We start from the raw sequence: 12,921 nt of genomic DNA, 5'->3' as shown, positions 1-12,921 counted from the left end.
ATCCCTCCCCGTACGGTCTCAGTCCAGGCACTACAGAGCCTCCTGGAATCTCAGGACATTAGCAGGTTGCTATCGGTAAAATCCTCCTACCTTTCAGTCTCAGTCTAGGCGAGTCTGAGTGGCTCCCTGTCTCCCTTTGTCTCCATTAGGTCATTTAACCATCCACACCCCACCCCCTACCAATCCCACTCATTCGCTCTCACTCTGACACACGCCTTTTCACACAGTCGCAAAACGCGGCATGGATCACTGTCACTCGTGTGTTGTGGAGAGGCAGGGTACTCAGACACTCTGTTCCCCTTCCCCTGTCCTGTCTGTGGATCACGTGATGAACCCTCCTCCCATTTGCCTTCTCTTCTGGATCTTTTGTCATCTTTTTGTTTTTTGTTTTTTTTTGGGGGGGTGGGGTGGCACTTATGTCTGTGTATTAAACTTCTCTTGTGCTCTGGAGAGAGTAAGTACAGTGCGTCTATCTGGGGGAAAATAGTCTATCTGGGTTTATATATCTGTGTATGGCCGTGTGGTTATATGCGCATACGTGTCTGCGTGCATCTGTGAGAGCGAGATTGTGTATGCCCGTGTGGTTATATGCACATACGTGTCCATGTGCTTCTGTGTGAGCGCACACGAGACTGTGTATGCCCGTGTGGTTATATGCGCATACGTGTCTGCGTGCATCTGTGTGAGCGCACACGAGACTGTGTATGCCCATGTGGTTATATGCGCATACGTGTCTGCGTGCATCTGTGTGAGCGCACACGAGACTCTGTATGTCCGTGTGCATCTGTGAGAGCGAGACTGTGTATGTCCGTGTGGTTATATGCGCATACTTCTCTGCGTGCATCTGTGTGAGCACACACGAGACTCTGTATGTCCGCGTGCATCTGTGAGAGCGAGACTGTGTATGTCCGTGTGGTTATATGCGCATACGTGTCCGTGTGCATCTGTGAGAGCGAGACTGTGTATGTCCGTGTGGTTATATGCGCATACGTGTCCGCATGCATCTGTGTGAGCGCACACGAGACTGTGTATGTCCGTGTGGTTATATGCGCATACGTGTCCGTGTGCATCTGTGAGAGTGAGACTATGTATGTCCGTGTGCATCTGTGAGAGCGAGACTGTGTATGCCTGTGTGGTTATATGCACATACGTGTCTGGCATGTATCTGTGTGAGCGCACACGAGACTGTGTATGCTCATGTGGATATATATGCGCATATGTGTCTGCGTGCATCTGTGAGAGCGCACACAAGATTGTATATGTCCGTTTCCTTGTTATAATGCGTCTGACTCACACTGTGCAGGCAACCGATGGCCACAGGCCCCACTCTCCGCAGCCAACATAGTATATCATCTCGTTATTACACCCCCACCCCCTAAAACACACACTCACACACTGAGTCACTGCTGCAGTCTGTGAGCCGCACCACAGCACCACCAGAGGGCGTACTTCAGTCATCTGGGCCTCTGTCGTCCGTCATCGAGGTAGGATCAAAGATCATCACCATTCCCAAATCCAGCTGCCTGGGAGTATTACCTGTATAAAGCGTCTCATTACTGACTTTCCCCAGGGTCTTTACCGGTAAGTAGCAGCACGTAGCTTAGCTGGTTAGGGATCTGTGCCTATGAAAACTGTAGGTACAAATCCTATGGTCTGCAGAGTAAATATCTCGCTGTTGTGCCTTTTGAGGCTTAACCTCAGGTGCTTACCCTAATCTCTGATCATCACTTTTTTGTCACTTTGGACAAATACAAATAGTATTATAAGGTCATAATGTTGGTGAATTCCTCAAAAGCTGCTTAGTTTCTCCTTAAACCCATCAGTTTTGGCTCCTTGCAGCTTGTTTGTCTACTTGTTCTCCTGATTATTTTTTTTTCCACATTTATTCATTTAGTTGATACTTTTGTCCAAAACAACATACGAGTGAGGAAAGCATGGGGTCAGAGAGCAGGATCAGCCAGCATCCAGCACCCCTAGAGCCGCTGAGGTTAAAGGTCCTGCTCAAGGGTCCAAGAGTGATTACTTTGCCAGCCTTGGGATTTGAACCCATGACCTTCCGTACAACATCGCTGAGCTACACCACCCCAAATATGCTGATAAACTATTCAGCCATGATATCCCATCTCAGGAAGCACAGGGCACCCTCGACAAGATACCAGTCCACACTCAAATATGTACTCACCACTCAGATAAAAAACTAGTATTACTTGTCAGAGTTTTTTTAGAGTGATAGTATTCTTAGCCGGGTTCTATTGAACCAGTATCAGAATGTATTCACTGATGAGACTTCTAAGCACTTATGTAAGTCTCTCTGGCTAAGGGCTCCTGCCAAATGCCGTAAATGTAAATGTAAGATACTAAGGGCAGTTTATAGTCTCCACCTAACAACATGCTTTCAGGTTGCTGGAGAAAGCTATAGGAAAACCCCCACGAAGTGGAAGGACATGTAAAGTCACAGAGCCAAGGTAGGAACTAAACCCCCATAGCCATAGTATAGCATTAGCTCAACTCTTCTGGGGTATGTGGGTGGGTATGTGAATATGGACGTGATGTATCTTTGTGTACGAATGTCTGTGTTTGTTTCTGAGTGTGTGCATCAGTCTTTGTGAGTATATGATTGCATGTGTTGGGTTCATGTGTGCTAGTATCTGTCATATGATTATGGTAGGGGTGTGTGTGCCCTGCATCTGGGTCTTTGTGGTTTCACCAGCAGCTGCATCTGAAGGGGACAGTGACAGATTTGAGGTGACAGACCTCTCTGCCATGCACTGCTGGGGGTAGGCGGGGGGTGGAAAGTGGACGAGAAATTTCTCAGCAGAAAGGGGGCAGATCAGGACAACCAGTTAGTATTTTGTGCAAGTAGTCTGTTATCCATAATCGGTCAAACTGCATGTGAGTGTGTGAGTTTGTGTGTGCGCTTGTTACCATATTTCAATGAGGAAATAAAACAGGCAATAAAAACACAAAGGGGGACAAGCAATCTCGTCCAGAGTGCCATTGTCCTGTGAATTACTGGGACAGGAGTCTGTCAGGCTGCCTGTCCCCTTCAGGGGCATGTACACCAGAGGAGTGGGTGCTAAATCACCGGGAGATGTTTACATCCCTCCCTCCCCCCGGTCGTCCGGCCCACTGCGATAGAATCCCATGAGACCACAGTCACCTGTTCTAGAAATTTCCGCCAGCCACCAGACGGGCATTGTCATGGAGAATTGGGAGGTGTTTAGAGTAGCTCCCTGTCCCCCTTCAGCATTCCGGAAAATTCCAGACAGGGGCAGGACGATGTCTTTCATGCTGTCTTACACAGTGTCCTTGTGTGTATTTCTGCCTCGGAGCTTTTGGGAATCAAAGTTAAACTTCCTGACCGATGAGAGGTGTTTTATCACCACATTCGGTTCCCGATCCCGCAGAGCTGCGTGTGTTCCTTCTCCCCGGTCCCCCCGTCGTTCCCCGACCCCTCCTGGCACTATTTATCCTTCGCCGCGGTTTTGGCAGACGGGTACTTTTCCCAGCATTTAGCATGTAGAAAAAAGGCTTTTCAGGCAGCGAGTGACGGCTGCTTTATTAAAAGAAGCAGAGGCTTTTCAGAAGCTCCCCCCCGGCCCTCCCTTGTCTGGCCCATTGTTGACGGGCCACAGGCGTGTAAATGCCCACTCCCCCGACCCCCCCGCCCAGCCCTTTGTCAGTGTAAGTCACCCCAAAGACTGTGGGGAGCGCTCTTTTTAACGGCCAGGCAAACAGCGGCTGTCCAAAGGGGAGGTGGAGTAGGAGCAGCGGACAGACAGGCAGGACGAAGGACGGCAAAAGCTGAGAGAAGAAGCGGGTAAACAGACCAGGCAGATGAGAAGTAAGAAAAGTGGGAAGGAGAAAGCGAGACAGAGAGGGTCTCAGGGAGAGGACGGGGTTATCACGCCGTCCTACCTCTGCAACCCCTGATAGAGTAGCGCTGGGTGTGAGATAAAGCCCCCGGGGGCCTCCTCTTCCCTCCCCCACCCGCTCACGCCCACTCCTGACAGGGCACGGATGGACGAGCGCTTGGCAAGCCGTCGGAGGGGCCAGTCCCAGCGCGCTTGCGAGGGGGACAGCACGGCCGCGGCGAGCGGGGACGCGACGCTCAGAGACGGGGGAGGGTGGGCAGGCATGCCGGCCGGGATCGCCACCTGCGGAGTGAGTAGTACCATTCCGCCGCCGCCACCTCCCGCTCTCCTCCGCCCGCGCTCCTCCGCCGTTCGTCTCTGCCCGTTCCCTATACCTGTCCATCCTTCGGGGCTTCCTGCTGTGCGTCCAAAGCTCCTTGTTCCTTCACATTGACACTCCCTCTAAGCTCTAAGTATCCTCACTTCATATATACTTTTTTTCTAATTTACTCCATCTAATTTACATGCAGGCTATTTCGATATGCGCGCGTGTGCCATACATTTTTGGCCGCAAAAGTTAGATTTTCATGATTTAATTTTTAATTGGCTGCACACCCGATTGTTTAAACCTCGCCTGCCGTCCGGCTCGCTGTTTAACACGCCTTATTCCCAGCACTCTGCATGGAATATAAGCAACCTTTGTCATTTTCACTTTCCATGGGATATGTCTTCATGACCAAGGATGAACCGTGTCTGACTGTTTCCCGGGAGCAATTTTGCGTCTTGCTGACTGTGCAGCTTAGTCCAGAGGGTTATTGTGCCACAAACTCGCTCGTAGCATATTTTTCCTGCCATTTCATGCAAGTTTTTAGGTGAGAGGTTGCTTCCATCTCCATGTGGGACTCCAGAGGACGCAAACTGGAGTCACATTCCCAGCGTGCCAGTGTCTTATTACCCTGGTAAAGCAATTTTCATTACCTTTTGGAGTAATATTCTGAGAGGTCTGATTTCTCTGGAGGTCGTTCTACTATTGCTGACCGTCCTGGCAGAAAATTTTCCAGCAGCCAAAACCTCGCTGCCACAGGCAGAACCTGTTTGCCGACTTGGGCCAGTTCATTAATGGACCAGACTGGGATGTGACATGGTATGTTAGCTCAGGGCAGTTAGCTCAGGGCTGCTAAGGAAGGCTTTAGGAATCTATCCATGTGTACACATAGTATGACCTTTCACCTTTTTGCTCTTTTTTTTACTTTTTACATATTTCATATCTTACATCTCCATGACTACAGCATACAAAAGCATTATAGTCATCAGTCTTGAGAGGAATTTCCTTTGTGAAGCATATTTGGGAAAATGGTTACCATTTATCACAACTAACGGCAGAATATTGTATGCAGAGGAGTGAAACCCTTTGTAGGTATAGCTCACTCCAACACATACTGCACCAGGAACTGACAGCGAGACTCAGATCAAAGGCCCAGATGGACTTTGACTGAAACTGGTTCTGATGAGCATTGGATCTGACCCAAGCAAAGACGGCTCTCTTTTTCATGGGTCCTCCGTCCCAAATTCACCTCCACCTTTTCATCCCAATTTAATAACCATGACAATTTCTCTCCGTGAGTTAAAAAGAGTGAGACTGAGATACCAGGTAAACAAATATGGCAGCTACTGATCTGGGGAATGAGCGGCATGCATACCAGCAGCTCCAGCAACCTGGAATGCAGCAATGACACATTTTTATCTGTATTCAACAGTCACCCACTTTCACGTGAATGGATCCTTCCCAGGACCTGAACTAATAGGCTCACAACTCACACTTAGGGTCATTAACCACTGCACCCCCTGCATAATATATACACACCTCCACAGAGCAGAAAAGATCAGGGTGCAAAAGGGAAAAGTCTCAAAAGGGAAAACAAGAGATGAGTTTTGACTGTGATGTATGACATAAGGCTTGGCAGGGCATTCAGGACTCAGGAAGAGAAGCCCTGCATTAGCAGGCTCATCACGCTTCCGGGCCTTTCCGTCTGATATCGGAACTCCGCAGCCAGAAAAGCAGCCAAAACTCTAATTCATTTGTTTGTATGGCTGACTGGCAATTTTCATTTGCTCAAATAAAACAAAATAGGTTAAGTAGTTTATCCAAATAGCCGGTGCCATAATCTGAGACTCCGGTTCCATGTTTTAGCAATCGCCTGGGTAAAGCTCCAGCCTCACGTACCAGCATATGGCTCTGGGGCTTATTCCTGGTTCTAGCATTTATTGTTGCTCCTGGCAGGGAGAGCTTGCTGTACGAGCAAGTTAGCAAATGTGTGCATGTCTGTTTGACACTTCAGCGTGCGGGGACCCTTTTGATCAATACTGTGGCTGACTGAGGACTACAAATAGGTGGGGTTATTGCCCCCCCCCTCCCCCATCTCTGTAGTAGTGAGGCTCTCCAGTGCTCATCCCACAGTCCTCTTGGTCAGTTTGCCAGGGTCTCCGAAATGATGAAAGGCAGAGTGTAACTCACGTGCACACCCACACGCAGCTCTGGCCGACTATGCAGATTGCTACGCGGTGATGTCACGAGGCTGCCGCAGGACCCGGAGACAGGGGGAGGGAAGTAATGATGGAGAGAAAGGGAGAGGAGAGGGATCTATCATGAAGAGAGATGCAAAAGAGGACGAACACAGTGGATTGTGAAGAGAGAGAGAAAGAAAATGTGTTTATCCAGAGATCTATGGGTACAGCTTAAAAACTAATTGCCACTCTTTATATGCAAATGCTCTGGAATGTTCCACAGACAGGGTCATTGACACAGGGCATATTAATAGCTTTCCATACTACAGAGAGCAAGGATTTAAAATATTTAAAATCAGATTTGTACAGTAATCGCTGTCTAAATGTTGAGAAAATAGAAACGGAAAATTGAACTGCAGTTTTTGGTTACTATTGCAGATATGAATGAAATGAGCCACTGTTTCCCCTGTTATTGGGGGAATCACACATGCTTTACCTCCTTATCCTTTATGCACACTGTACCTGAACTGGGTGCTCAGCACCTGCACCAGCTGTTCCTGCACATCTTGTTCTGTTCCACTGCCACTTCCACCATGACCAGTTACAACAATCAACCTGAGTGTCACTCGCCATGTCACTGGACCGGATCATACCTTTCCCGCCCATTCCTCTCTCCTAAACGGGGGTAGTTTGGTTTCCAGCGCAAAAGCTCACCTTACTGGAACAAGAGTCAGCAGGAGGCAAGAGGATCGATCCACGGCAAGGAGGGAGTTACAGTGAGACAGTTTAGAGAGAGACAGTAAGAGAGAGGGAGAGATTGACGGACAGAGAGGGAAAGGGAGGGAGGAAGGGGGGAGGGAGAGAGTGGGAGGGAGAGTGGAACCAGAATGCTGTGATACTGCATGGAATAACAGAACTAGAGGCAAATAAGTCGAAAACGTGCTTGTGGAAAGGGAGGAAGTAGGATAAGGACATGATAAGTGTCCTCCGTCACTCTCTGGTTATCCTCCGCCAGGAAGCCACTGTTAACGCCTTAGAGGACATCCATGACTAGTCAGACAGATTTGGGGGTGATGGGGGAGGGGGTGTGTTGGAGGTGACAGTGTGGCTCTCTGTCATTGTCTGTTAGGAGGAGAGGAGAGGTAAGCAGGACATGCAGTCAGGGCTGACTGACCAAGTATACACTGCCTGTGCTCTTACACACACACAAACAGATACATACAGATGTGCACATACACACAGCAAAGCTTACCCAGGCACGTTCAGAGACTCCCAAAGTATGTTAGCAGACAAAAACATACTTTTTGCCCCTCTCACGCATATGCAAATGCATGTTCTGTGATGTCTCCATGCAAAATGACCAAAGCACACTACTTCAATCTCGCTCCCATTTCGGCTACATTTACACAAGGAGCCTCTTCACACCAGTATATCTTAAGTGTGACTACCCAAATTTTGACCCAATTTTTCAACTGTCGCTGAGAATTTGACTATCAAGTGTTTGATGCAAGTCACAGAGGGGCGTGGGGGGGCACTGATAAAACAGAGTTCCCAAAAGCTTAGGGTGACACCAGCAAAATGGTGAGAGAAGGCGGGGGACGAGGTGGGGGGCGAGGTGTGTCCCACACGGCTCCCCTGACTTCGTTATCTCACTGCAACACATCCAGGCAAAGACGTACTGAGTACACTGACAGCCTCAAAGCCTCTCAGAATCCACTGCACGCCTGTGGGTTTCCTTTTTACTCTCAGGATAAGCGATTCTTGTCATAGTATCTGACGGAGTTCCTCACAACTGTATTTTTAAATGTAGGCTTTGTTTTTCTGGAGAATTTCTCAATGTCATCCTGTGGAAAAGGTTAGGGATTCATTTTCTGCTCCTCCATATTGACAAACAATGTGCCATAATACAGATTTTGCTGATCCGCTTGTGAAAATGAGCTTAGCTAATTATGAAAGTGCTTGACTGATGTTTCGGCGGGTCGGCTGAGGTACAGTTCGCAGAGACAGTGTGAGACAGAAAAGAAGGCACATCTCGGTAACAAACTCAAAGATCAATGATCCTCATTGCCTAGGTTCTTGCTACCTCCCAATCACCAGCACTGACCCCCTGCTGGCGGGGCAGTTGACAGGAAGACGAGGTAACATTGAGGGCAAATCACAATGTGAGGCCAGCGGCTGGTGGGTCAAAGACGGGGGCTTGGAGGGTTGGCTGTGTGTGCCGACCATGAGCGATAACAGCATTGGTGTAGAGGTGGGGGAAGTTTGTTGAAGAAGGAGGGATGTGTATGGGGGGCGGGGGGGAAGCTGGCCAATGCAGCCTCACAGTCTCTCACCCATCTCCCCCAGCAGAAGCTTCCAGCTTTAAAACAGCCTTTAATAATTCATTCATCTACCAGCTCTCTACACCTAGAGCGTGCCCCATCAATCCAATGTGCTGCAACCCAGAATGCATTGCAACAAGGACCGAGCAGGCAGCCATTCTGACAGAGGGTAAGACATTTGTGGGTTGCCACAGCCCCGCCCCCCCCTCCTTTAGCCATCGTAAGGGGAGGTCTGTTAAGGGCCGGAGGGGTATGTGGGCAGTTTCCATGACATTCAGTTGGAGATGCCCCATCTCCCCCCAGATGTCAACAAACTTGTGTGTCTGTGGGGCCGTCAGTGCTGTTGACTTGGACCACATGGTCTGGAAATCACCATGGCAGAAGCACACACACACACACACACAAACACACACATTTGTATACCTAACACTTGCAATATATCATTCCCAGCTCCACTCCAGCCAAACAAATAGAAAATGAAAGCCATTTTTAAAAATGTGGGGCATCCCCACAAATTCTATACATTAATGGATGCTGTCCCTTCAGGCACATTTTGGGGGAAGCGTATGCAAACGTAGAGGGACAATATAAATGCTTATTATTGTATAAAATGCTTCCTTATTGGAGACATGCCATTAAGCTAATGGTAGACTGGGATCATTCATTTATGTCTGCTATTCAAGCTCAGATTCACGGTGATCTCAGACAGCAGGACAGGCAAGGGACACCCTGGATGGGATGTCAGACCCATATGTCATACTTTCTAACACTATGAGCAATAAACATGCCAGTTCACTTAAAATGCATGTGTTTGGACTGCAGGGGGAAACCAGAGCACCAAGAGAAAACCCACATAAACAGGAGGACATACAAACCTCACACAGGCGGGAACAGGATTCAAATCCACAACCGTGATGCTTGACACTACAGTGCTAGCTACTGAGTAGCTTGAGGAAAACCAGCACATTTAATACAATGCTTCATGTCAAGCAAAACCTTGCAGATTTTGGACAGGTGACTAATTTTCCCAATGATTCCAATTGAAGCTGCAGAGATTCTTCAAAAACAAGCAACCAGACAAACTGACAAGGGACCTGAAGACACAAACCCCCCAAGGTTTAATTCAAGGCACCCAGAAATCTGTTGCCTGGGTGATGGCCTGTTTTTAAAAGTGACAGTGACCCCACTTCACTAAGGAAAATCCCATCCGGGACCCTAAAAGAGTTCCCAGCTGGGTAGGCAGTCACTGTGTCTAGGGTCGCCATAAATACTGACCAAGGGCACCATTTATTTAAACAAACATTTTAGCTGCTTTCCAGAAATTTAATCAGAGATTAATTAGGGGAAAAAAACACATTATTTTTGTTTAGTTTTGTGGGGTTTTATTTGGTATTTTGATGTACTGAATATGAATTTTACTAATGCCTAGTTATGGTTGGCAGAGTGAAGGACTCTAAAAGGATAGTTTGTGTTTGACAGGGGATTTGTGCATTAATGTGGCATTTAATGCCTTGTTTAAGTGCCATTTGGGTCCATACTGTGAGAGGGGTGTTTAGGAAGATGGTCAGTACCTTGTAATTTTAGCCAGGCACTCACTAGACAGAAACAGGTGCTTGAAGGGGTCAAAAAGGAAAGGGCAGGCTATACAGAGGCAGGACTGAGTTAGCGGAGGCCAGAGTGAAACAGAGTGGCTGACTGGGGTGGGTCTCTGCCTTTGTGAGTAACTGGGACTGAAAGACTGGGAGAACAAGCCTGTAAGAGGAAGTTTGGGTGGGGGGGATGATGGGAAGGCTGCAGATGTGCTGGTGGATGACTGGATGAAGGGATAACTGTCTGGGGGTGTGCATGTTTTATAGACTGAGGAGAGTTATGGAGAGATGAATGGAAGATGTATCAGTTTACTGACTGATACAGATGTTTGTTGTGCAGGCTTATAGCAATCTGTGTTCATTCTGCATCTCGGGTGATCATAGGGTATGGGGGTGTGGAGGTGTGATTAGGAGCATATGACCAGGAGGTGCCTGATGTTCCATGGGGCTGGGAGCTGGGAAGGAGCAGTCAGAGTGACCTATCAGTTTTAATAACCCCTGCTAACCTCCCTCCCAGCCTTTTTCCTGCTATACAACAGAATCGAACACCCCCAGCACCTCCTTCCATCACATTAAAGATGCAGTTTTTAGACATTTTCTACAGTGCTGTCAGGTTCCCCATGCAACCTCGCCCCCATCTAGGCTGGGGGGGGGGGGGGGGCACACTCCCTCCAGTACATTAACACAATAAGGAGGCCTTCACCACTTCATCCAGGCCATCACTAGTGAGCCCCTCCTCCAACTAATTTCTTGTTCCACCTCCTTCACTTTCTCTCTCTCCTTCTTGCTCCCTCTATTCACTCCTTTTCTTCTGCCTTCTACGAGACTTCTGTGGACACCCCCACTGCTATCTAGTGGATGATATTGGTTTGTTAGTCTGGTGACCTTTCCTTCACTCTCATGCCCTCTATTAGGTGGGCAGAGGCAGGTGGGGGCTGGCACATTCATCCACGGACCTTCAACTCTTGAAAGGAATCGGATTCGATAGCCCGTCGCCTGTCAGGCTGCTGATTCACAACCAGCTCTCGCTTCCTGTGGAAAGGGGAGGGTGTCGGGCTTTGGGGGGGGTAGTGGGGTGCACCAACTCAGGGATGCTGAAATCCAGAATGGGGTGGGGTGGCAGAAACGGATGCCTAACCCCCTCAGTGGGGCCACGTGAGCGGGAGACTGGGCAACAGAACCCCCCCCCCCCAGCTATGCTGACACTTAACGGGGCAGGGGCAGGTGGGAGGGGGGGTTGAGGATTGCTTTAACAGGCATGCGTCATTATACTTGCTAATTTGAGCATCCTAATCATGAAAGGCAGAGAAAATTAAAAAGACAAGAGAGATGGAGTGGAGGAAAGGAGGGAGTAGCGGAAGAGAGACAGCGAGTAGGAGTAGGGCTTTGAGTGAAAGAGAGAGGGTAAGAGAGAGGTCAAGAGAGAAAGAGAGAGACAGAAAGGGCTGGAGAGGTGCTATGAGAGCCTGAATATCTACGGGTTCATATTTCCTGTTTCCAGCCATAGAGAAGTACTGAGGTGATGATTGCAGTGAGGCATTGAGGTGATGATGGGAGTGAGGTGCTGAGGTGATGATGGGAGTGAGACGCTGAGGTGATGATCGAAGTGAGGCACTGAGGTGATGATCGGAGTGAGGCGCTGTGGTGATGGTCGGAGTGAGGCGCTGTGGTGATGGTCGGTGTGAGGCGCTGACGTGATGATCGGAGTGAGGCGCTGAGGTGACCAGCACACTGATATCAGGTTTTCTGTGTGTATGCTGATAAGCATCCTGCACAGGAAGTGAATGTTATATGTAACTCAGTCCTGTTCGACTATTTGTCTTGGTCAACTGGTTGAATAGAAAGAGAGAGAGACAGATGAGTTGACAGACGGGTGAAAGCTGTGATGTACAGCCTAGAAAGTGTGATGCTGTGGGCGTGAGTCACGTTTCCTGGATAAACATGAGGCCCGGACAGGTTGTGCTGTGGTATGTGTGGGCGGGAGGAGGGGAGTCAGGGCCTCTCACAGTATGAGTGGAGACATTTGGAGGGCAGTACCAGAGCTGGGGTACAGAGTGCAAACTGAGAGAGCAGGTAGAGTGACCTCAGTTTCTGGTGTCACATCCAAGCCTGGTTTCCGCACCCTGCCGTTTCCCTCGTGGCTCATTTGGATCCAGCAAAACCTCAGCTCTTATCTGTCCATCTACCAGGCTGACGCTGCCACCAGCTTCCTCCGTGCTGCCCGATCCGGGAACCTGGACAAGGCCTTGGACCTGATCAAGAACGGAATAGACATCAACACAGCTAATCAGGTGAGAGCTCCACTTTGATCATCCACCTTCCATTTTTATTGGCCAAAGGTAGATCTAACTTTGAAGTCTCAAGGATTTCTTCTTTCAAAAAACAGTGCAATGGCACGCACACACGTATATATATACACACATGCAAAACCATTGCACTGTTTTATCTGTCATTCAAACTGTGTATATATGTATCAGTCATTAAAATCTCATCCTTTCTGTGTAAACCCCCCCCTTGATTTCACAGTGCAGTTTGTGGTAAAACCTGCAATCAGAGTGTATTCAGCTGAGCTGAATCATATTAAAATGCGCTGGTCACTTGAATCCCTCCACAGAACTTTCTGCTGCCATCTTAAATTACACTGTGTTGCAT

The 12,921-nt window shown here is 48.6% G+C and overlaps 1 protein-coding gene across 15 annotated transcripts in view; it reads left to right on the top strand.

The window, feature by feature from the left end:
- LOC111860032 (ankyrin-1) overlaps positions 1-12,921 on the top strand; it is a 120,243-nt gene that overhangs the window by 52,976 nt on the left and 54,346 nt on the right. For 12 of the 15 annotated variants that reach the window (XM_023843302.2, XM_023843301.2, XM_023843298.2 and 9 more), the window contains one exon: positions 12,459-12,560. In XM_023843302.2, coding sequence (XP_023699070.1) covers positions 12,459-12,560 — 102 coding nt within the window. Of the gene's footprint in view, positions 1-2,266; positions 2,466-3,754; positions 4,165-9,288; positions 9,695-12,458; positions 12,561-12,921 lie in introns of those variants that run through there. The other 3 variants (XM_023843303.2, XM_023843294.2, XM_023843300.2) reach the window with 3 other exon arrangements.

Source organism: Paramormyrops kingsleyae, chromosome 2, assembly GCF_048594095.1.
Source record: "Paramormyrops kingsleyae isolate MSU_618 chromosome 2, PKINGS_0.4, whole genome shotgun sequence".
Lineage (NCBI taxonomy): Eukaryota > Metazoa > Chordata > Actinopteri > Osteoglossiformes > Mormyridae > Paramormyrops > Paramormyrops kingsleyae.
Note: the sequence above shows the minus strand (reverse complement) of the source record. Positions and strands in the feature narration are given on the sequence as shown.